The sequence below is a fragment of the Mustela nivalis genome (assembly GCF_964662115.1).
Source record: "Mustela nivalis genome assembly, chromosome: X".
NCBI classification, from domain to species: Eukaryota; Metazoa; Chordata; class Mammalia; order Carnivora; family Mustelidae; genus Mustela; species Mustela nivalis.
The window spans coordinates 5,037,738-5,062,827 of NC_139040.1; the positions used below are offsets into that span (position 1 = coordinate 5,037,738).

At 41.8% G+C, this 25,090-nt stretch overlaps 1 protein-coding gene across 4 annotated transcripts in view; it reads right to left on the bottom strand.

Moving 5' to 3' along the window:
• AFF2 (ALF transcription elongation factor 2) overlaps positions 1–25,090 on the bottom strand; it is a 462,610-nt gene that overhangs the window by 156,202 nt on the left and 281,318 nt on the right. For all 4 annotated transcript variants that reach the window (XM_082716439.1, XM_082716438.1, XM_082716436.1 and 1 more), the window contains exon 4: positions 13,682–13,726. In XM_082716439.1, the coding sequence (XP_082572565.1) occupies positions 13,682–13,726 (45 nt within the window). The remainder of the gene's footprint in view (positions 1–13,681; positions 13,727–25,090) is intronic.

Genomic DNA, 25,090 nt, shown 5'->3' on the forward strand with positions numbered 1-25,090 from the left:
CTGGTTATTTCCCTTCACAGTATATTGTAAGGTTGTTTTTTTCCCCATGTTGCTACATCATCCTCAAAACCATCTTTCTAATGGCCAATTATTTTTTGAATGTATAAATCAGAATTTTATTAACTATTCCCCTATTGTTGGACATATAGTAGCATATTTGTTATTACAATTAATATTGTAATGAATAACTTTGTTCATGCAGTTTTTCTAGGGCTTTGGATTTTCCTTGCAGCATCATTCCCCCAAAATGGAATGATAGATTATCAATGTCCTTCTAAAAATGGTGTGGGCATCCTGAATAAATACAGAGGCACACCATGTTCATGAAATAAAAAGGCACAAGTAAATTCATCTATTGATATAATGCAATACTAGCAGGATATTTTATAAATACAGACAACAGACAACATGTTTCTAAAATTTATATGGAAAGGAAAGGCAACTAGAACAGTCAAACCACTTTGGAAAAAAGAACAAAGTTGGAAGATTCACATTATCCTGACTTTAAGACTTGCTATAAAGCTACAGTATTGAAGACATTATGGTATCGGTGAAAGACCAGGGGCATGAACCAATGGATGAGACTAAAGAATCCAGAAATCGAAACACATATATAAGGTCAATCTACTTTTTATAAAAATGCAAATTCAATCCAATAGAGAAAGACAGTCTCTTCAACAAATGGTGCTGAAACACAATGAACAATGAGTTTCAACCTATACCTCACAATAGATACCAAAATTAATTCAAAGCAGGTTAAAGTTCTAAATTTAGAAATATAAAACTATAAAATTCTTAGAACAAAACACAGGAGAAAATTTTTATGACCTTGGGTTAGATGACAAGTTCTCAGACTTGACACCAAAATCATAATCCATAAAAAAAGCCTGATAAATTCAACTTCACCAAAGAACTTTTGCTCTTAGAAGGGCACTGTCAAGGAAATGAAAGAAAGAAAATGTTTCCAAAGCACATATCTGACCAGAAACCTCTATCCAACACATATATAGAACTTTGAAAATTCAACACTAAGGTAACAAACAATCTGGTTTTTGAAGTGGGCAATGGATTTGAATGCACAATTCACCAAAGAAGACACACAAAAATGAAAACAAGCATATGAAAAGATGTTCAACATCATTAGCCATTTGGGATGGCTATTTAAAACCACAATTTGGGATAGCAATTTAAAAACCACAATGACATACCACTACTTACTTACTAAAAAGGTTTAAATAAAAAATAATAATAAGATCAAGTGCCATCAAGGATGTGAGTTAAGTTTTTCATAATTTGCTGGTGTGAATGCAAAATGGTATAGCCACTCTGAAAAATGTTCAGCACTTTTTAAAAATAAGGTTAAACATACATTTGACCCCCAGCGCCCCTTCTGCCACAGGCTAGCTTTTGAACTTGGAAAGTTACTTGGGCTCAAATTACTTCAATTTCATTATCTGCAGTGGTGGGGCTGATAATAACACTTGCTACCAAAGAATGGCTATGCAACTATTTGAAATTATTATTAGGGTCTACATTAAATTCAGGCTGACCTGAGTTCCAATCCTGTTTCGTTCCCTTAGTAGCTATATAATTATGTGCTTTGAGATAATTTATTTAATCTCTCTGAGGCCTCCAGACTGCCCTCAACCCATCAGTCAGTGGTTTCTGGGTAATGAGCTAAGCCTTCCAGGAAAAAAAATCACACAATCTTGGGTCACCTAGGTGGCTCAGTTGGTTAAGTGTTTGCCTTTAGCTCAGATCATGCTCCCAGGGTCCTGGGCCCGAGCCCTTCCTTGGGTTCCCTGCTTAGTGGGGAGCTTTCTTCTCCCTTTCCCTCTGTGTCCTCCCTGCTCATTCTCTCTCTCTCTCAAATGAATAAATAAAATCTTTAAAATCATACAATCTACCGGTTAGAACCTTGACATTGCCTCATAATCTTACTAAAAGTATTCCTTGGGTAGCCACCTCTCTCCCTGTCAGTGACTACTTCTAACTTTTTCCAATTTCCTCAAAACTCTACTTTCTTCTGACTACCACCAACTCCATTGGCTCATCAGGAGACTTGGGCTGGAAATAAAGAATTCTGAAATGTTCCCACATTTACTTCTAATATTTTACATTTTTAATCTTTAATGTACCTAGAAATAATAGTATTATGTGGTGTGAGGTAAGAATCCAAGATCAACTGGAGGAGAACAGAAATGTTAGCCATATCATCCTTCCTATCCAAAAATAATAATACACCTTTCCATTTTTTTAAAATGTTCTTTGATGTATCTCGTAGTGACTTAGTGTGTTCATATAGCTTCTGGCACATTTCTTGTTAAATGAATTCATAAGATATAAATGGAGCCTGTTGGCCCATTTTATCTTACAATTGGTCGCTTACATATAAATACTGTTTCAATATATTTATTCTGCACACTGAAATAGTGCTGAAGTGTTGTATCATTTGTAATAGTGCTTTTGGTTAATTCTTTTGGGGATTTCAGGAAAACATTATACACACACATATATAATCTACAAATAATAATCATATTACACATTCTCTCCTATTTTAATACCTATTATTTATTTAGCATATTTAATTGCCTTGGCTCACCTCCAGGACAATATTAAATAATAATGGTGATAAAGAACATTTAGTCTGATTTCTCAACTACAATGGGAACGCTTTTAGAATTCCTCTGTGAAATGTTATACTAGCTTTTGGGTTGAAATTGATACATTTTACCACATTTAGGGTGTTTCCATCTATTTCTACTTTATCTAGAGTAAGTGTTGAGTATTGTCAAGTATAATTCAGCATCGATGAAGATGATCATGTAGATTTTTCTTTCTTATCCTATCCATAAAAAGCATTATATACCTGGATTTCTTAATATTGAACCAGCTTTACTTTCCTGGAATAAAACCCACTTGGTCATGGTGCATATCCTTTAAAGTTCTGTCTGATTCCATTAGCATTTCATTGAGGAGATTTGCATCAATATTCACAAGTGATGTTACTCTGTAATTTTCTGTTTTGTATGCTGTTTTTGTCAGATGTTGGCATCAATATTATGTGCTAATTTGACTCTTCTAAAAAAATACTTTGCAATATTTCCTTCTGGTTCCATGTTCTGAAACCATTGAGCTGTATTATTCCTCCATGGTTTGGTTTAAATTCCCTATGAAACCCTGCCTAGGACTGATGATTTCATGAATGAGTGGGATTCCTCTTCATTGCATTGATGGTGAAAAGCCTGTTTAGATTTTCTATCTTCTGGAGACAGTCTGAGTCAATTATATTTCACTGGAAAAATTGTCGGTCTCATCTAGGTTCTCATATTTATTTGTGTCTAGGTGAGTAAATTGTCACTAACAGTTATTTGTATTTCTTCTGTATCTGAAAAGTTATTACTCTTTATTATTCCTTCCTTTATGTATTTGTGCTTTTTCCTTTTTTCCTCCCTTGCTGAGGTTAACAAATGATTGATTGCTATTACTCATTTATCTTGGAAAATAAAAACAGATCTTAAACGTGCTAATTCTAATGATTTTCTGTCTGTAATTCATTTCCTTGCAGCTCTTGATTTATCTACTTTTAATAAAATAGTATCTTTAGGCTCTTGTATCACTGCCTTGGCTCTTGGGGTTTTTTTTTTTATTCTTTTAGATAAAATTGCTTCATTTTTTGTTTTTTTTTCATTAATATTTTAATTTAATTTTTTAAAATTTCTTTTCAGCATAACAGTATTCATTGTTTTCGCACCACACCCAGTGCTCCATGCAATATGTTCCCTTCCTAATACCCACCACCTGGTTCCCCCAACCTCCCACCCACGCCCCTTCAAACCCCTCAGATTGTTTTTTAAGAGTCCATAGTCTCTCATGGTTCACCTCCCCTTCCAATTTCCCTCAACTCCCTTCTTCTCTCCATCTCCCCTTGTCCTCCATGCTATTTGTTATGCTCCACAAATAAGTGAAACCATATGATAATTGACTCTCTCTGCTTGACTTAGCTCACTCAGCATAATCTCTTCCAGTCCTGTCCATGTTGCTACAAAAGTTGGGTATTCATCCTTTCTGATGGAGGCATCATACTCCATAGTGTATATGGACCACATCTTCCTCATCCATTCGTCCATTGAAGGGCATCTTGGTTCTTTCCACAGTTTGGCGACCGTGGCCATTGCTGCTATAAACATTGGGGTACAGATGGCCCTTCTTTTCACGACATCTGTATCTTTGGGGTAAATACCCAGGAGTGCAATTTCAGGGTCATAGGGAAGTTCTATTTTTAATTTTTTGAGGAATCTCCATACTGTTCTCCAAAGAGGCTACACCAACTTGCATTCCCACCAACAGTGTTAGAGGGTTCCCCTTTCTCCACATCCCCTCCAACACATGTTGTTTCCTGTCTTGCTAATTTTGGCCATTCTAACTGGTGTAAGGTGATATCTCAATGTGGTTTTAATTTGAATCTCCCTGGTGGCTAGTGATGATGAACACTTTTTCATGTGTCTGATAGCCATTTGTACGTCTTCATTGGAGAAGTGTCTGTTCATATCTTCTTCCCATTTTTTGATAGGATTGTCTGTTTTGTGTGTGTTGAGTTTGAGGTGTTCTTTATAGATCCTGGATATCAACCCTTTGTCTGTACTGTCATTTGCAAATATCTTCTCCCATTCTGTGGATTGCCTCTTTGTTTTGTTGACTGTTTCCTTTGCTGAGCAGAAGCTTTTGATCTTGATGAAAATTGCTTCATTTTTTTAATAATTCCTGCTACTGTGATGGTCATAGTTTTGATTTGTTCCCTAACAACATTTTTTATACATTTTTTCCTTTTCTTCTTTGTTTTTCTCTTGGTATTTTTGCATAGCTCTTGAGTGGTTCTTTTTTTATTATTACTACTTTTTCTAGTGACAGAAGTTCTTCCTGGACAAGAGTTGTTTGTAGGATCTTTCTGTGGTAGTGGAGGCTGTGGTTCCATCCCAGACAAGCAAGAGCTCTCTTCTTTTTTTTTTTTTAATTTTTTATTTTTTATAAACATATATTTTTATCCCCAGGGGTACAGGTCTGTGAATCACCAGGTTTACAAGAAGAGCTCTCTTCTCAACACCCATGTGTACGTTCAAAGCCTTTGGCCTTTATTTATGTCTTATCAAGAGACATCAGGCCTACAGGCTGCTCATAAGGTAGCATCTCAATCTGCCACGCTGCCTCAGTAGCAAAGTGCTTTCCACAAATGTGGATTAATTATGTCACTTCTCATTCAATACTGCCTTTCCCACTTCTTAAGATCTGTATGTTCCAGACTAAGTCCAACGAAGCTCCAGTTACAAAACTTCATGCTCAGCCCCCCTTATTTCCATATTGGTTTTGCTTTTCATGGTATGTCACTTACTCTTTTTTTAAAAGATTTATTTATTTATCTCAGGGCAAGAGAGCACAGCAGGGGGAGAGGCAGAGGGAGAGGGAGACAAGCAGACTCTCTACTGAGCAGGGAGCCCAATGTGGGTCTCCATCCCAGGACCCTGAGATCATGATCTGAGCCAAAGTCAAGTGTTGGATGCTTAACCTACTGAGCCTCCCAGGTGCCCCTGTGTTACTTATCCTAAAAGCAATGAATCATCAGCTGTGCTCTAGAGCCATGACCATGGGAACCATCCTTTGGATTCTTTCCTGTCTGACCTTCACAGAATAAATTATGACTTAGGCTTATGTATGTCTTCTGGTTAGACCAGTTGTGGGGTTCACATTTTTTTCCTCATTCCCCATGAGGCTTTTTTCAATTAACAGGAGAAGGTGTGAGCTTTGTTCTATTCTTTCATTTCAAAACTGAAGATGCCTACCAAATGGAATCTGGGAGGCTTCATTCTCAATGTATTTTCCAGAGACACTTATCTTACATCTATACAGATGCAAGTGCAACGGCCAACCTCCTGGCATTACATTTTTTTTTTTCCAATCCAATCCCACTAGCACAGTGGGACAATGAGGTTGGTTCTCAAACAACAGTTGGAAGCTATTAGTTCTTTCAGATAAGCCTAGCCTGCTTTTTGGCAAACCAATACACTATTTCATTACCCTCTCTGTACACCCAAGATACAGAAAGCAGGTGTAAATTCTACACATGGCTTAAATTCTCACCTGCTTTCATTCAGTTCAATAGAAAATAATAAATCACCATATTCACAGAAGGAAACAGGTTGTCAGAAAACAGACTTCTTTTTATATAGCACACCTACAAAATTCAGGGACTCATATATTGACTTGGTGACTTTAAAGGGGCTACTCTTGTTCACTCCCTGGACAGCTAAATGCTGAGTTGCTAAGTTGCTGGTATTTGACATCATCTCTTCCCTGACATGTCCCACATTTGACAGGTTCCCATGAATCACTGGGCCAGTCACCTCATTACTCACGTTACTCATTCTCCCAATGACGTCTGTATAACCATTTAAAATTCACATCAGACACTGGCTGCAAACCCCTAGATTCCACATGAAAATATTTAAACTGCTTGACAGGCTCTAAGTGCATTTGGAAGCATACTGGATGGCTTACATACACTGTTCACATAATAGTTGTTATAATTAAATTTAGCATCTTTCTTCTGGGTTGGTTTGTGTTTGAGAAAAGAGAGAATGATTACTGGGAGGCAAATAATGGCTAATATCTCTTATGGGCTAATTTGCTCCCATGAATTGCTCACCTCACATATGCATGCTACGTATTAAGTCCATTAGTGCTTTGAATTAGCTTCAGAAAAGGTAATACTCCACATAATTTACCCAGTCAAGGACATTTTCACCTGCTGACAAATTTACATATTCCCCAATGTCATTTGGTAAGAGCTAGTCATCAGAATAGCAGAGGGTGCAATCAGTAGTTAGTTCATTTATTTGACTCCATCAATGTTAACATTAATTATAGTCTAAATTATATTTAGCAATTGTTGTCTTTCTTGGATGGAACACTACATTACTATTTCAAGAAACTATAATTTTAAAAGTCCACACCAGAATAGGATAGATGCTTTTTGAAACATTCTGGAAGGACTAGTATTTAAGACTGCCATACAGAAAATAGTTTGCATGATTCCAATTTGAACATTATTTATACATTAATTTGACAGGATATAAAATCAATTGCCTAATTATTGGTTAAATTTATCAAAGAAATTCAACTGAAAGGTGCTTGATTATGGTGCATAGTTATGATAATATAATCAAATTTCCTTTCAGAGATAATTGACCAATTTTGTTCTCTGATCCATTTTTTTTTTTCATTCTTAAGATGGGCTTCTTCATTTGTTTCCCCTTTTAAAAGTAAAAAAAAAAAAAAATAGCAAGTACTGTGCACAGTCGTCCTATAATTATTTGGTAAGATCTCTCCATGCTAAAACTGTACACCCAAACACAGACCTAATATGTGGAATTGCCCTAATTTAGAATGCTGTAAACACAGATCATGCCGTCATCCAAAAGAGGTACCCATGTCGATGTTTACCAACCTGATCCATATGGCAGGGAGAGATCTGTAAGATTATACAGTTTATCAAATCAAATTCCGTAAATCTTAGCAAATTCAGCATTCCCCATAAACAGTGAATTACGCTTACAGATGTTAGACTATGAAACTATCAACTACTGAAGGTACTTTGCTAGGAAACACAATCTGTTCAGTGTCAGGGCTAAGAGACATGCTCTATCTGCATTTTTGACTCAAGAAAGGACTTAATTGATAGTTTGTTGATATTTTTAAGTAAATTCTTGCGAGGAACAAATAAATCATACCACTGCCAAGCAAATAATCACTGAACATCCATCCTCAGCTAGTAGCATTTAGTGCATGCAGCTCTCCTTGGCTGAACTCTTCCAGAAATGATTACTTGAGGACCCATCAAACCCCGCGGAGCTCAGGAGAGAAGCTGCTGCGGCCCATATTATTACATATGAGCAGCTTCAGAGTCCCTTATCTGATAGATGAATTGTAACTGCAGAACACCACCAGAGTTATTGTTAGTTTTCATTTCTGTTTGGACTTGAGGGTAGCTTGAGTTGAAAGAGCAAATGGTGCATTGACCAAAGCAGGTGCACAGTCTGGGACCATCGTCACCTTGATGTTTATCTTTTTTTTTTTTTAAGATTTTATTTATTATTTGACAGAATGAGAGAGAGAGAGAGAGGAGATCACAAACAGGCAGAGAGGCAGGCAGAGAAAGAGGGGGAAGCTCTTGCAGGACTTGATCCCAGGACCCTGAGATCATGAACTGAGCTGAAGGCAGAGGCTTAACTCACTGAACCACCCAGGAACCCACCTTGATGTTTCTGATTTGCAAAATGTTAGACTAGGCAACAATGTACTTGACAAGTAGTGAAGACAAGTGGATCTACACAGCATGTTTTATGGCAGAAGGGCAGTTGGAGGAGAGGTGCTGTGGGTTGGTGGTTTCTGGTCTGTTTGAAAGATGACTTGAAATTGTTTTGGCATAACTGGATTTGTACGAATCAGGGAAACAACAGCAGCTGGAAGGAATGGGTAGCGGATGCCATCATGATACTAGTCATAAGGGAGACCACAGTTGGGGAAGGCAGAATGGACTAGAGTGCTTCAACAAGGGCCAAATGCATAGTGAGGTATTTGTTTTGCAAAATGGGACTCAAGATGCAGAGTTTTGGAACTGTAGCAAGGTGTACGCGACCTAGTGTACATAAGGAACAGGCAGCTGCGGTCCCCAGGTGGAGCACGCCAGTGGATTTCTCAACAGTTGCCCACCCTCCACTCCAACCCTTAGGCCCCAGGAAAGATGACAGAGGGATTCCTGAGCTCTTCCAAAAGTAGCATAGAGGGGCACCTGCATGCCTCAGTTAGTTGGGTGTCTGCTTCTTGGTTTCAGCTCATGTTGTGTTCTCAGGGTCATGAGTTCAAGCCCCATGTCAGGCTCTGTGCTCAGCCTGAGTGGGCTTGAAATTCTCCCTCTCCCTTTCTGCCTCCCCTTTCTCGTGTTCTCTCTGTCTCTTTCTAAAATAAATAGATCTTTTTGTAAAAATTGGCCAGTATATCCCCAATTCGGATACTTTCATCTCTGATCAGAGTATCATCTTGTGGGTAACAACACTCACAGGCTGAAAATGCGGCATGCATACCCCCAACAGGTAAAATTGCTGGCCAGGTGAATTTGACAATAAACAACTCTGTCCTCTTTATTTTTCCTTGGGCTGCGCTATCACAGACTCAAGATGCAGAGTTTTAGGACTGTCGCAAGATGTACGCAACCTAGTGTTCTCAAGTGTTCTGCCTGGAAATGGCACATTGCTCTTATTTTTTTATTAGTGGCAGTTATGTGCCATTGTTATTATTTTATTATTTGAGGTGATATTCGAATATATTCAGAATGTTAGGAAGAAAGAATTAACTCCTGATGCCTGCTCAAATTCCATTGCTTTGGTGGGATTCTTAGAGTGGGTAGGACTAAGTCAGCCAGCATCTGGGGCAGTTTTTTTGTTTTGTTTTGTTTCTTTTTAATCCAGAGGGTTGTGAGAGGGTGGTGGCTGGTTTGGCATAGTAAAATGCAGACCAAGTTCCTTTTCTGCTTCCACCGCAACCTAGCTTCACCCACGTTGCAGGTCATTTATAACCTCTCTGGGCCTTACTTTCCTGAAAAAAAAATAGGGACTACCCCATGTTTCCTCTTATTAAAATAACATAATGTGGTTCAAGTGTTTTCAAAGGCAGTCATGTGCCACAGAAAAATATGGTCACCCTATCAGTCAAGTTAGCCCTGGAAGACCAGAGGAGGTGGGTTAAGATGCTATGAGAAGCAGGAGCACAAAGAAAGCCAACCAGTTTGAATTGGAACAGCATTTTGGAAAAGGAGGCAAAAATAAAATGCATTAGGGAAAAGTATTTCCATTGCCTGGGGACTGAGGGACTGAGAGAGGGGTGAGACCAGTTCTGTTGTGGTCGGTTTATAAAAGAAGTCTGTCCCCAGGGGAGATGAAGTGAGTTTGCATGCTTAGCCTGCTGGGCTGTGGAGGGCAAAAAGGGGGGAGATCAGTGAGGTGGGGAAGTTGAGACTGAGCTCTCCATGTTCCCCGCGCAAACCGTGCGCACACTTTAATGATTCTCTCACTGCAGGTGGGTCGTATGGTGGGAGGGTGAGTTATTAACCCCTGTTTGCTGCACGGAGAGATCGAGAAGCCACACAGTTAGAAAGTGAGGGACCCAGGGCTTCCTACTCCAGGGCCAGAACCCCTTCCTCCCCACAGCTACGCTTCAATGAGGCAGAATGTGCCCTTGCTCTTGGCTGATCTGAAAAACGCTGATGGTGTCAGAGAGAGGTGGAGGGGAAAGGAAGGGAAAAGCCCCCCCCCCCCGGGCCCATACCCACCAGGGAGGAGGCAGTTGGGGAGCACGGCCACACAGAGAGCTGTGGAACTATCCGCTGGGCTCCACAGCCCTCAAACAAACATGACCACGAACCTGTTGTGCCACACAATGTGGGCTATACAAATTTAAGAATTACTCATAAAATTTAGGACATAAACTTTGGAATGCTTATTTTTATTCTAAGCATGAGACATGTCAGTCATTCTTCAATGAAGGAAAGCCAACTCATTAATGATGCTGTTGAAAAATACCCGGGATTCTATACAATCTACAGCCTTCAAAAAAAAAAAAAAAAAAAGACATTTCCCTAGATTCTCTTTCAAGAACAGAAGGACTTTTGTTACCTCCTCAAAGGGTGCTAGCTTTTACGAGCTTATTAAGGCAACCTGCTTCTTTTCTTTCCTGTTGAAGTGACATTCTGTTGTTTCTCTAAGTGGCTCCTCTAGCAGACAGGGGCCCCCAGCCTCTGCCAGGTGCTCACCAGGCTCTCCTCACTTGGGCAGTGGGGCAGCGTGGGAGCCCCATATACCCCAGGGCCAGGCCGCTCTTAAGAAGAGATTCCAATTGCGACCAATTAGGTGAAAGTTTTGAAATGGGAACCACATTCTTTGGGAATTAAGAAAAGACCATTGATTTCATTTGGGAGAGAGGAAGAGATTTCTTGCCGTGTTACATTTCTTCCAGGAATGCAGCCAACACACACATGAGCAAGCATTTTGTGTCTCTTGTTGATCTGACCATCTCCACACAATGGAAGGAACAGGCAGCTGTGGTCCCCAGGTGGAGCACGCCAGTGGATTTCTCAACAGTTGCCCACCCTCCACTCCAACCCTTAGGCCCCAGGAAAGATGACAGAGGGATTCCTGAGCTCTTCCAAAAGTAGCATAGAGGGGCACCTGCATGCCTCAGTTAGTTAGGTGTCTGCTTCTTGGTTTCAGCTCATGTTGTGTTCTCAGGGTCATGAGTTCAAGCTCCATGTCAGGCTCTGTGCTCAGCCTGAATGGGCTTGAAATTCTCCCTCTCCCTTTCTGCCTCCCCTTTCTCGTGTTCTCTCTGTCTCTTCCTAAAATAAATAGATCTTTTTGTAAAAACAGTATATCCCCAATTCGGATACTTTCATCTCTGATCAGAGTATCATCTTGTGGGTAACAGTGCTCATAGGCTGAAAGTGCGGCACGCATATCCCCGAAAGGTAAAACTGGAGGCCAGGTGAACTTGACAATAAACAACTCTGTCCTCTTTATTTTTCCTTGGGCTGTGCTGTCACAGAAGGTAACACAGCACGGGGAGTCTCAGGAAGAAGTGGGGAAAGTTCCTCACATTGGTAAGTGGGGGGATGGGGGGCAGATTTCTCAATGGCACACAGGTTATTCTTTTCCCTAGGGGGCAAGACTGTGTGCTTTTTTCATGGCCACACTGATCATCATTTATCATAATAATGAGCATCTCTACCTCTTGGTGGTTTCAAAGGGAATTAGAACAGGTATTATCATCCTGTTTCACAGACAAGGAATGGAGATTCTGAAAGATGGAGTTCTCTGTCCAAACTGCAGAGTGACAAACAGCAGGGCTGGCCCTGGGACTCAGTGCCATGACTCCTGTTCTTCACGTGCCACATTGCCTTGCCTTATGGTGCTAACAGCTAGAGATGGGAGACCCATTTTCCAGGCTAGGCTCTGGTATTGCCTTTGGTTTAAGCACTGCTCTTGGAGAGGTCACTGCCACCTCTTGTCACTCTTACGTACACATTCCCTCCCGTTGGGAACAGGTCATACAGCTTACCTTCTCTCAAGTCTCTCCTCCTCACTGCCCTCCACCCTCCCACATCTTGTCCCCTCATCCTTGTGCAAGGATGAAACAAGTCTGTAACCCCCACAACCTTCTTCAACCCGTGTTGGCAAGGGAGGCAGCAGTGAAGTTGAGGCTTGAGATTCCAGAGAGCAGAAAGCCCAAGATTTAGGGTAGGCTGCTTGAAGAGGGGGAGAATACTAACAAAAGAGGGGAGTCCCAAAAGAACTTTATCAAAATCAAAAGCTTCTGCACAGCAAAGGAAACAGTCAAGAAAACAAAGATGCAACCCATGGAATAGGAGAAGATATTTGCAAATGACAGTACAGTCAAAAGGTTGATATCCAGGATCTATAAAGAACTCCTCAAACTCAACACACACAAAACAGACAATCCTATCAAAAAATGGGCAGAAGATATGAACAGACACTTCTCCAATGAAGACATACAAATGGCTATCAGACACATGAAAAAGTGTTCATCACTAGCCACCAGGGAGATTCAAATTAAAACCACATTGAGATACCACCTTACACCAGTTAGAATGGCCAAAATTAGCAAGACAGAAAACAACATGTGTTGGAGGGGATGTGGAGAAAGGGGAACCCTCTAACACTGTTGGTGGGAATGCAAGTTGGTGTAGCCTCTTTGGAGAACAGTGTGGAGATTCCTCAAGAAATTAAAAATAGAGCTTCCCTATGACCCTGCAAGTGCACTCTTGGGTACACTTGATACAGATGTCGTGAAAAGAAGGGCCATCTGGACCCCAATGTTTATAGCAGCAATGGCCACAGTCGCCAAACTGTGAAAAGAACCAAGATGCCCTTCAATGGACGAATGGATGAAAAAGATGTGGTCCATATACACTATGGAGTATGATGCCTCCATCAGAAAGGATGAATACCCAACTTTTGTAGCAACATGGACAGGACTGGAAGAGATTATGCTGAGTGAACTAAGTCAAGCAGAGAGAGTCAATTATCATATGGTTTCACTTATTTGTGGAGCATAACAAATAGCATGGAGGACATGGGGAGTTAGAGAGGAGAAGGGAGTTGGGGTAAATTGGAAGGGGAGGTGAACCATGAGAGACTATGGACTCTGAAAAACAATCTGAGGTGTTTGAAGGGACAGGGGTGGGAGGTTGGGGTACCAGGTGGTGGGTATTATAGAGGGCACGGATTGCATGGAGCACTGGGTGTGGTGCAAAAATAATGGATACTGTTATGCTGAAAATAAATAAAAAATAAATTTTAAAAAAATCAAAAGAAAGACCAGGAAAGGTGCAAGGATGAAACAAAAGCTTGGGGAGATGACAAGACTAGCTTGGCCAGGGATGGGGAGAGGATAAGTGAGAAATGAGCCAGGAGGTATAAGCAGAAGGGTCTTGAAGTGGAATGAGAGGATTCCCCACCAGGATACTCCCAGAAGCAGCACAGTAATTACTTGAAACAGCTGAAGCAGATAGATTGCTTCATTATTAAAAGGCACAGGAATAAAGGTTTAAACTCACCCGCAAGATTTCTTCAACACAGCTTGGATCACTGGGAAGGCTTACCTAAAATAAAATAAACAAACAGAAATTAAGCCTCATTTAGCTACTCTCAGAGAAGCTTGTTCTATCATAGTTTACACGGTAGGAAAAACTGTAAAGAAAGGAAATAGAGCTATCAATGTGGGTTTTTCCCCTGTTAAGTACAAAGCTGAAAGTATCTGCTAGTGGCCAATTTTGTTTTGCCTTAATGAAGCAGGAAGACCATAGTGCAAGGTGCAGAAAGAGAGTAGCTTGTTCCGACACCGATTTTCTGTGGGATGCTGGGCTGTTTTCCCCCCACCCTCCCCATCACCCAGGCTTTACTTTGCTCATCTATCCAAAGAAGGAGCTCGACTTCCTCATCTTGAAGGCCCATTTGGCCCTTTGCCACAGTTTAATATATTATTCATAATCATAGATTTTAAAAACATAAGTTCTTTTTAAATTTAGGAGTCTAACCAGTTGCCTGCAATTTTTATCTGAATCACCAAGTTTCAGACTCCTGTGTAAATTGCAGGCATGCCTTGGCACTGAGAGAGCATCTCACAAACATACAAAGTGAATCCCATGAGCTGTCTTTCCCAGCGTGACATCTTCCTGATCAATCAAAATTCAAGCAACTCGAAGAAATGTCCCAAGGACTCACTGGAGGTCTGGCACATGGATTTATCCTCCAGGGACTCTATAATCAGTGAAAGCCAGAAGCCGGCACCAAACTAAGGCACCAGACTGAAGGCAGTGACTGGCGGGGGATGTGGGCATGGGACAACCACTCGAAGAAAGGTCTGCCGGGTGTGACATCACCTGTGTGAGTTGCAGGCATCCCCCAAATCTCTCTCTCTCCTTCATACCCTCCCCCTCTCCAGGACTGCAATTTGTCACTTCTGCTTCCCTCCAGTTCTGGCAAGGAGAACATTTGGTCTCCTTAAATCACTGCCTCAGAAGGTGAAATGTCAGTCCTCTAAAGATAGCACAGTCACAGAGACTATACATCCCAAATATCTCGCAGGGGCAATTAGGTGATGAGCCCCTAGTACTCCAATAGACTGAAGGATGAACATAACTCTACTTAGGGAAATGGAAAATAGAATATGGCCCCAGTCTCCCTCAAATTTGCAAGAAAACCTGATATAACCATCAGCAAATCTTAATTCAGCATTAAAGTCACTGCTGTAGTGGTATTAATTTCACCTTGCATTTTTTTCAGTGCCTTCTTCATGTAAAAGTCCCTGATTCAGAAGCATAAAATCCTTTGTGGGGGAGGCAGGCTGAGAAAGAGTCCCCCATAAAGGAGGGACTATCCAGTATTCGATACACTTCCGGTTTACACCTGTTATCCTGGAGTCATTATTAACGGTATCTCCTTTTTCCCCTCACAGATCCCCCTCACAAATGTCCCAGTTTGGATGATAAATCATATAGTCACTCTTTCCCAGCACAGTAACATTCTAATACTGGGTAGAAAGAACAGTAGAAGGAAAGGCAGGAAAAGAGGGCCAGGCGTTACTTTCCAGAGGACCTTAAATGCAGGTCCGCAATAGGGAACTATGGGTATGCTTTGGCCTAGCACAGTACATTCGTTCATTCAACAACTTTTCTGAGGGCCGGGGACTATGCCTCCAGCCTTATGCTAGGCGCGGGTACCATGAAAAGCAAAAGGAGACACAGCTTTCTCCCTCATGGAGTCTGTACACTCAAGAGAAAGGGAAATAGGAGGAATCACATAGTTCATGTAGGACTGAAACTGTGTGTACCGCTCCCTAAGACCATCTCACAGCCACTAGTTGTGCAAAGTTAAAGAGTCCCTGTCCAGATAGGTGTGGGAACTACTGCCATCCAACCCCTATGTGCAAATCCATGGTGCGAATTAAAGGCTCCAAGACATCTATCTAACTGTTTAACACATGTTCCCAACTTTCTTGACCACTGAATTCTGGGCTTTTTAGTTTTTGTGATTTTTGTTTGTTTGTTTCCCAATCATCAAATACCACCATTCCATGCAGAATGAGTGTTTGTGGAACATGCACCGGCAGATGTCTAACGCCCTGCAGTATTGCAGAACTCAATGGATTAGTTTTAACCACAGATACAACCTCATCCCATTGCTCAATGCTCTAGTAACTGTATTTTCCAAGACAGTCCTTGAACTTCTAAGAAATAACCTTTGCCAAAGGTCAAAATGATTCTAGCAGAATTAAATCTTCAATATCATTGTTGCATTCTGTCTGTGTGGGCCTCCTGGGCTAAAAATGTATGTCCCGCTCTCAGAAAAAGGTCCTTGCTCTTTTTGTTCCCACACAAAAAACATAATGTTAATTTTCCAACCACAGAGAAAAACATACAAGCAATGTGCAGACACCACAAGAACACTTGCTTCTGGGTGTATAAGGAACTAGGTGGGAGTTCCAGCCACTTGGGAACAGGACTTGGTAACTTTACCCCTGTGAGTTCCAGTTTTCCCAACTGTAAAATAAAGTAGAATAAAATAAAATCGCCATCATACTAATACCCACTCTTTTCAAATCTCACAGGGTTTCTGTGAGCAGCATATAAGTAATGTAAACGTGCTTTGTACCCCTTGTCCTGTTGTTCTCCTCACTGCTTTATTACTAAGTTGAGTTTTCTCATCTTTTCCAGGAAAGAACTGACTTACTCTCTCCCCCTGCAAATATCATCCCTACACCTGATATTATAAAGTATCTATTTCCTTATGGGGGAACTGCTGTCAAAATAGAAAGAGTTGTCAACTCTGGGGTTTTGCAGCAAATCTAATAACGACTTCTTGGTGTCAGTAGCACTCAGGTTTGGGAAGGACTGCTGACAAGGGCAGTCAAATAAGTCTGTGTCCACACCGAGTGTTCAGATTTTTTTTCTTTTTAAAAAATCCCGGAATCCAGCATTGGCATGAAGTCACTAGTCCTGCAAACTTCTCTAGCCCTGCCCCACAGCTTTTTCCATTGCAAGACAGCTACATTTGAGCAGCAAATGCTTCTCCCCCTGCAAGTGCTTTTGAATTAAGCAGCGGAGCATTTCCTCTGCGCCTAGAATAGTGTTAGGCATTGCAGCGGGGCAGTGATACAAACAGATCTGAGACTTGGCCTCTTTCTCTGGGAGTTAAATGTCTGGATGGGATGGCAAAACAAACAATTAGAGACCCACCGGGACAGACATTGTAAGGTAGTCATGACAAGGGTAATAGGATCGTTATTTACCACCCGACCGCCTATTCATCAGTTCTCCCATTTATTTCTTTAGACAACAAATCCTGATTGAGCTCACACTGTGCTCAGGATGGTGCCAACGGGGAGGGTCTGAAGACACTGAAGACAACATAATTTCTGGCTTTGAGACTCCATGCAAACTGAGAAGACAAACATTTACACGGGAAATAGACAATACAGAACAGGAGGTCTGATCAGGTGGCAGGGAGAGGGTACCTACCAGGTTCACGGACAGAGTCATGTCCGACAGAAGCTCCCAGCTGCCGAGGTCCCCACTGTAGTCCTCATTCCACATGGGAGTGAGAGACCAAGGATCTGTCATGGCTGAAAAGTGGTGGAGCCACCTGAGGCCACTCCAGTCTCTGAGATGCCCTGCGGAGCTGCACTCCAGGTTTGGGGGGAGTCACTCTGCACACTGAAGACAGCTGCCCTGAGGCAGGGGCTCAGCCCAGGAATTTTGCCCAGTGGCACTCCCCCTCCTCTCTCTCTCTCTCACACACACACACACACACACACACACACACGTGTGCGCACGTGCGCGCGTGCACACACACACACACATGCACACACTCCTCTCGCAGTACTTCTGGAGTCACTCGGACAGGTGGGAAAGGAGACTAAGAGAACTAGTGGTGACACGGGGATTAGAACTGCTGCCCCCTGAGTTGCCGAGCTGCTGCTTAATTCCCGAGCCACCTTCTCCTCTCTTTCAATCCACCCTTGAGCATTCACAAAGCGCAAGTTAACCACTCAGAGCTGCAGCGGCCTTTCCATCCCCCTCTCTGCCCCCTCCTCCCAGAGCAGAGAGCAGGCTGCGCGTGGCAGAGGCAAGCCTGTGCTCTCCCGCCTGGCCCCAGATGACCCTCTCGTGCTGGGCACAGATGTGGTCCTCTGAGGGCCAGGGAAGGCAGGCACACGGCGGGCAGGTGGGGGCGTTGATGGAGAGCCCTTCCAAGTGCCTACCCTCTTGGCATGTGACAGCGCAGTCTGCCACCCCATGTACCCACAGAAAGACCACGCACAGATCATCTGCCTGGAGATAAATACATATCTTTGGAAATAATGAGTGTACCTTTAAATCATCAAATATTCAATTAACTGCAGCAACAATAAATGAATTGCATAGGATGTTTTAATCATTCCAGAATTAATCAGTTTGGAGCATACTTCTTGGCGATTAGGGTAATACAAGATATCAAAAATACCCTGATTGTGGCATTGAGAGACATAAGCAGCAGCTAGCACTAATAGAAAACATGGAGATTAATGTAAAACATTAAAAGAATAATGATCATCACATGGTTAACCAGGGTTGGGGCCAGGGAGAGCTCAGTGCCTGCCTGTCAGTGTATTTATTATTAAGGGACTGCAAGAGAAGGGTCATTCTTTTTTTTTTTTTCTTTTCCCCTGAAAGCACCCTGAGGTTGTCCCACAATATCTGGCAATCAAAGCTCATGATTCCAGACATATTCCACCTTGACAAAGACTTCGTGAAGCAAAATTCAAAAGTCACAGGTTTAATTGCCAGCGAATGCTTGCATTCCCCTAACAAGTGCAAGTGACACAGAGTGTCAAACACCATGCCAACGGCCCAGTCAAACAATATGCATGACTGACATCCATGGCAGCTTCTGAAGTAATTCCATTTGTATTTTCATTAACAAATTGCCGCATTTATCCCCATGATTGATTTACGGGACACGGAGTTCCCCTGATGTGGCATTACTAATAGAAGGAAAAGTCAGGTTATGATATCGCATTACCAAATGAGTTGCCGGCTTTTTAAAATTTTTAATCCCCACGGTCTGTCATTTGTAAAAACAAGGGGGAGGAGCCTCTGGAGTTCTGATCCCTTGATCTCCCCACCGGACCTAGGGAATCCCGGGTCTCCAATTTGGAAAAGTACAAACCCAGTTCCCATTAGGATCTGTCAGTCCCTTGCTTCCTGCCTCACCTTAATCTATCCCTATTCTAGTTGGTATTCATGAGGCCCTGATTAAACAGGAACAGTTAATATTACATAAGCTGCCAACAGAAGTCCTCAGGTAATAGGACTTTTTAATCAAAACAAAAAAGATTTCACAACTCTTACATGGTACAGCTAAACAGCTCATCTTCCAGTTTCTTTTTAATACAGCTGAAATCCTGGGTGCCCACAGATTTGGAGTTTACTTTCAAATACTGCTTCCAGTCCATTTTTAAGAGAGTCACATGGTCCAAATACCCCATGTAAAATAAGTTAGTAGTCATGGTTCCATCTAAGACAGAAGAAACAAAAGTAGAGCATAAAGATCAAAGGAATTTAATGTCCTTGCCATTTCAGGCCGGCTTAAAAAAAAAAAAAATGACCTTTTATGTAGACTCTTCCATGGCATCAAAACTAAAAAGGCAGTGAGTGCAATTACATTTTATTTATTTGAGCAAATAAATGAGATAATTTACTATATTTTCTGGGGGCATCAAGAGGTAGTGAAAAGAATACACTCTTTGAAGCTGGGCCGACTTGGATTTTAATCCCAGCTTTGATACTTAATTTGTTTTGTGGTACTTGAACTTCTCTGCATTTGTTTCCCTGCCTGGCTTTCTGTTTCAGTGTCTATAGGAGGGGAATACAAGGTACACTCTTAGAGTGGTTATGGGGCTGAGATGTACATCGTAAGCTCCCTCCCCGACTTCTATCCCAAGTCGCCTCTAAGCCTTGTGGCGAGGCATCATCACATGGAGACTTAGAACCACTAAGGGCACAGTTTGGTCCCCTTGTAAACTGGCCCCCAAGACATCCCGTGCACGTAACTATTTATGAAAAGCCTATCCAGGGGCCCAATGTATAACAAGTCTCGGGCTGCTGCTCCATCTGGTGGCTCTCCCTGAAGACGACAAAGGAGGCTGGAGAGGGAACTTGAGGGGGTAAGACAACAGAGAGACAAGGGGGAGTAAGGGTGGGAGGAGTGGGGGAAGGGCGGGTGATGTGCTTCATTATGAGGACATCTTGTCCCTGATTACATCAGGCATATGCAGAAAGGCCCATCATCAGCTGAGAGGACCTAATGGCAGATGGAATTTCCAGTGAAGAGTACTTAATTCAGTGAGCTCTGAATAGCCATTAGCTCTCTGTTCATTTATCTGGTATAATAACTAGTTCTATAGAAGAGTGAGCTATAAATGGGGAGCAGGGTTATGGTCTTAAAGAAAAATAAGGTACACATCTAGCAAGATTGCCCTAAGAAACCAAGAGCCTATCTGGAAGTGCCTGGCCGCCCACCCCTCATTCCTCCGGTCACCCAAGCTGGACAGTGAGGTCATTCCAACTGCTGCTACTGTGTTTCCACCACCCAGGTGCCCTGGGGCCTTACCTCCTGCATACACATTCTCAAGGCTTTGTGCATAGATTCCTTAAATGTGCTGCTCACACTTAAGGTATATCCTCCTACTTTCCACCTTGTTTGCCCCTTCCTGCTTGTGCTTCTAGCCTTCTGCCGGCTCTTGGTGCTTGCCCTAAAACCCATGGATCTTCTAGCCATGGTCCCTTCCTTTTGACATTTCTAGGCCTGCAACAAACCCCTCAGGGCCTGCAGGATACCCAGTGTTGTCTTGTCTGGGGTGTTAGGGCACTGCAACCAAGAGCTGTTTAAAATTAAGATCTCGATCCCACTAAATCCCTTCTTGCTGTACTGCCTGCCATTCAGGCTAATGGCTGAATTGTGTCCCAGGCCTAAATCTCTTACGGTAAAAGAGGAAACTGTTAAACTACAGATGGACAAACTGGAGTGATGTCAGGCAGCTTCTGAACTCTGTCAATGGCTGCTGTTAAAGCTGTTAAGGCCAACATGCATGATCTAAGCATGTCAAGAAGGAATGCCGAGAAGCAAGTTCACTTATGAATTTTATCATTTAAAGAAGAAATTTAGAGTTTTTAGAGTGTCCAGATACTCCTACCCACTCCACAATCACAGCAGATTCTCACAATGTACAGCAGCTAAGCCACCGCAAGGCAGCCATCTCGCTTTCAGCTAACTATGATTTAATAAAGTAGCAGAAGAAAGACATACTGACAGGAAAGAGTTTAAGTGTCCAAGTTCTACTACTAATTAGCTGTTTGGTTTGGGACAATTCACTTCCTCACTCTCCAGCCTCCACGACAAATGCAAGAGGATATATCACAAGTTCCTAATGTTTTGTACCTCACATAGCTTTATAAAAATAATCAGAGATCTACATAAGATAACCCACTTTTTCATTTGCCATGAAGGCCATAATGAAAACAATATCCAAAAGGTAGGAAGTGTACAATCTCCAAATACATGACAGATTCTTCAAGGTCTATGACAGCAAACTTATACCAACATCAAACATACTCACACATACCACTGTTCTTACAGTTTCCATTTTGCCACAGAAAAACCTTCATCTCAGACACATTGCCAGGTGAGATAATCTCTTGGGCATCTTTTAGATTTTGTAGTTTTATTCACCTTCTATTTTATTCTGTTATACTAAATACATTTTATTCTATGTTGCAGTAGACTTCTCAACATTCAATTCTCTATCTCCTATCCATGGACTATTCTCTCCATGGAGTACGAATGATCATTGTCAAATCCCAGATAGACTTTATCTTTTCCTGCTGATGCTTTTGAAATGCATGGGAGAGGCAAATTAATTTTTAGACCAATCAATGCCAGAATAATTAAGAAGACAACTCTTAACCCAACGAGTCACACAGAACACACAGCACGCACACCCTGTGGGCCTTACCTGTGAAACTGATCTCCCACCTTAGTCATCCCAAGATGAACCTGAAGACCATTGACAAAAAAACATCTGCAGTGTCTTTTGCTAAGAGTCCACCTTCCTTATAGCATAGCATGTGATCTATCATATGCCATGGATTCCAAAGGCAAACATAAGTTCTTAGGAGGGACTGGGAGGGGGGGCGGGAGGAATATCAGGTAGCACAGTGTCCCAGAAGACTGGAGAAGAAAGCACTTCAAAGAGAAAGTGACCATTAAGTAAGATAAGGATGCAGACTTGGCGGTTGAGTTTGGCAAGGTCTAGGTCATGGGCAACCTTGGTCAGAGCTGTTTCAGTGACACGCTGTGAGCATGAAGCTGACTGGAGTGTGTTGAGGAGGGAGTGGGAGGATGGGAGTAGAGAATGGATAATCGATTTCTCCTGTGAAAGGGAAAGGACAAATGGGGAGAGAGGAAGTAGTGATGTGGGCCAGGTCAAGGTTTTTTTCTTTTTGTTTTTTGTTTTTTGTTTTTAAGAGGGGTGATATTGGGGCGCCTGGGAGGCTCAGTGGGTTAAGCCGCTGCCTTCGGCTCAGGTCATGATCTCGGGGTCCTGGGATCGAGTCCCGCATCGGGCTCTCTGCTCGGCAGGGAGCCTGCTTCCCTCTCTCTCTCTCTCTCTCTGCCTGCCTCTCCATCTACTTGTGATTTCTCTCTGTCAAATAAATAAATAAAATCTTTAAAAAAAAAAAAAGAGGGATGATATTAAGACATTTTATATACCAGTGGGTGGAGGAGAAAAAAGTGTTGCAAAAGAGAGAGTGGATGGTTATAAAAGCAAAGTCCTTGAGAAGGAGAGAGCGCACTGGGACTCAATTGGAGAGGACAGCCTAAAATAGGAGCATGGACACTTCTGCATACTGCTTCCATTGTAAGAAGAGGGAAGGCAGAGTGTTTAGATACATAAGCAGTTGGGTTGGAGCAATTAAAGATGGGAAGATGCAGCAGTACTTGTCTGATTGTATCTATACTGCTCCTTGCAGTGGGTGGCAAGGTCATCAGCTAAGAATGCGAGGTGCCTGTTGGGAATGCAAAGGGAAAGGAAAGGCAGGAAACAGGTGTCCTGGAGGACAGGAACGTGGATTTGCTAGGAAAGTCTAACAGAGCTATCTGGCAATTGTCAAAGGGAAAGAGAGAAAGAGCTAGCTAGCTACACGGGAAACACAGGAGACAGTGTGCATATCTTGAGTATAGAGATAAAGGAAGGAGGTGGGGGAAAGGGGAGAGCTGCAAGCCAAGTAGCTCCAGTGATTTAGGAGGAGGTGACACTCTGCTCCCCACTATTAGCACTGCCCTTTCCAACACTGATTAGCTAATTACCCACAGTTCACAGTTCTCCAACTGCTCTAATCTGCGAGGGGCTTCATTCTGCATGAAACAAGCCGAGAGCCCAGGAGCAGGAGTAATGATTTTCTGGGACCCCACAGTGGCGAAGCCCATAATATTACTCAGAAGGCCAGATGAAATTAAGCCCAGGGCCAAATATGGCCACAGTGCTTGAGGATCTCCTCTTGGGGGCTAAATGCATTCAACTCTGTCTGTAGGGAAGCAGAGAACCCGATGAACCCATGCCCTCCTGAGAGAGATCATTCTTAGACAACACTGGAAGGGCAAGTTTCCAAATTGTGTAAAGATGGGCTGTTTTAAATATTTTGCATTTAAGCAAATATTTATCACATGATGCTTAGTATGAAATATTTCAAAATGCAATTATCTTTCATAACATACCTGGGACTAACACGTTCTTCAAAAGCATTTATGGTTTTTAAAGATACAAGGACTTCCTCACTGGGGCAAAAAAAATGAAGGAGGAGCTCAGGTTTTTCCGGTAGCTTCTGAAGACATTGCCACAGGCTGTCTTATCGGTTCTTCAATTAAGTGTTGTAACCCCATTTATAAAAGAACCTTTTAAATACCTATCTTTGTCTCATAGAGCCTGACAAACTTGTGCAAAATGAAGGTCTTTCCTTGACATTCACAATCCCTCACCCTAAAGGAGCCACTTCAGTCTTCTAAATACATAGCTAATGATTTAAATGTCTGCTTCAAAACGAGAAACCCAGATTTCAGTTGGATTTTCTTCTAGCTAAATTTGCCTTAAAGCCATGTAAGCGGAACAGGCTTTGTAAGTTTGTAAGTGGCTCCACTTTCAGACTAACCTCTAATGAACTTGGCGCCTTCTTGACTCTATAAACCCTGCACTTAGGATCATCTTAATTGTCAGTGGATGACACGGTGGTTCCACAGATAAAGTTACAGTTGCTCTTCTCCCACAGTGATGAGCCCAAAGAACAAGCCGTGTGCATGGGGACTGAATCCTCTCCGGATCTCCTATTATTTATAACTCTAATTAAAACAATTTTATCTATTAATGCCAAGTGACACTGCTAAATATATTCAAGGAAGTTCACATCTTTTTCTATGCTTCTGAAATCTCTTAGATCTGTGCTCACTTACATGTGGTTTCTTTGCTTGCTAAAATGAAACGATAGCTAAGAATAAATTCCATTAGATTTATAAATCTCATTAATTAATTCTACTTCTCCAATGGTATAGAGACCAAACTCAAATGCAAGATCTAATTAAAGAGAAGTAAAAAAAAAATGTTAAGAAACAACACTGAGATTGAAACACAGAAGTAACTGTTTAGCCCCAAATTAACGAGGCACTATGCTAAGCAAGCATGTCCATTAATCCCTAATGAGGATTTTAAACACATTAAAACTTCCTAATACAAAATGTTTGCCTTCCTTTTATCCAATAACAAATAAGCCAATAATTTTCTGGCTCTAAATGACACTATTAACTGTCACGGCATGTTTTATTTGACAAGCCCTCCATTCAAATACTGTAAAACCAATTAATTTGCCTGCTGTGAAATGTGTTTTTTGATAGCTTTCATGCGACTTTTTTTCTCCTCAAAGAAATGTAAATAGGAGGTCAATGTAGGTGCCTGAATTTGCTTTAAAATATATGCCAATGGCAGCTATAGGTTGTCTACCTGGTTTGCAATTCAAATGAATTGAAAGGCAACCTCCATTTTCTGGTCACAATTACAAATTGGTCTTCTGATAAGTAAACTGTGTCAGAATAATAGTTTGATTACCAGAAAGATGGTCTCATATTTGAGAACAGAGAGTTGGCAAAATTGCCCTTTCGTTTGATTATAAATAATGACTTGCAATCCTGGCCCTTATCCTTCCTGCTTTGTTAGGTGAACTGGCACTGGGGCCTGTCTCTGGCTCCATCCAGTCTTCCTCCAAGTGCACCTGCATGTGTGCCCAGGAAACTGCTCCTAATTGCAGACTTAAGTCCTGATGCTTTTATTTGAAAACACCACAACTGTTCACACTATTTTGTTGGCAGAAAAATCAATA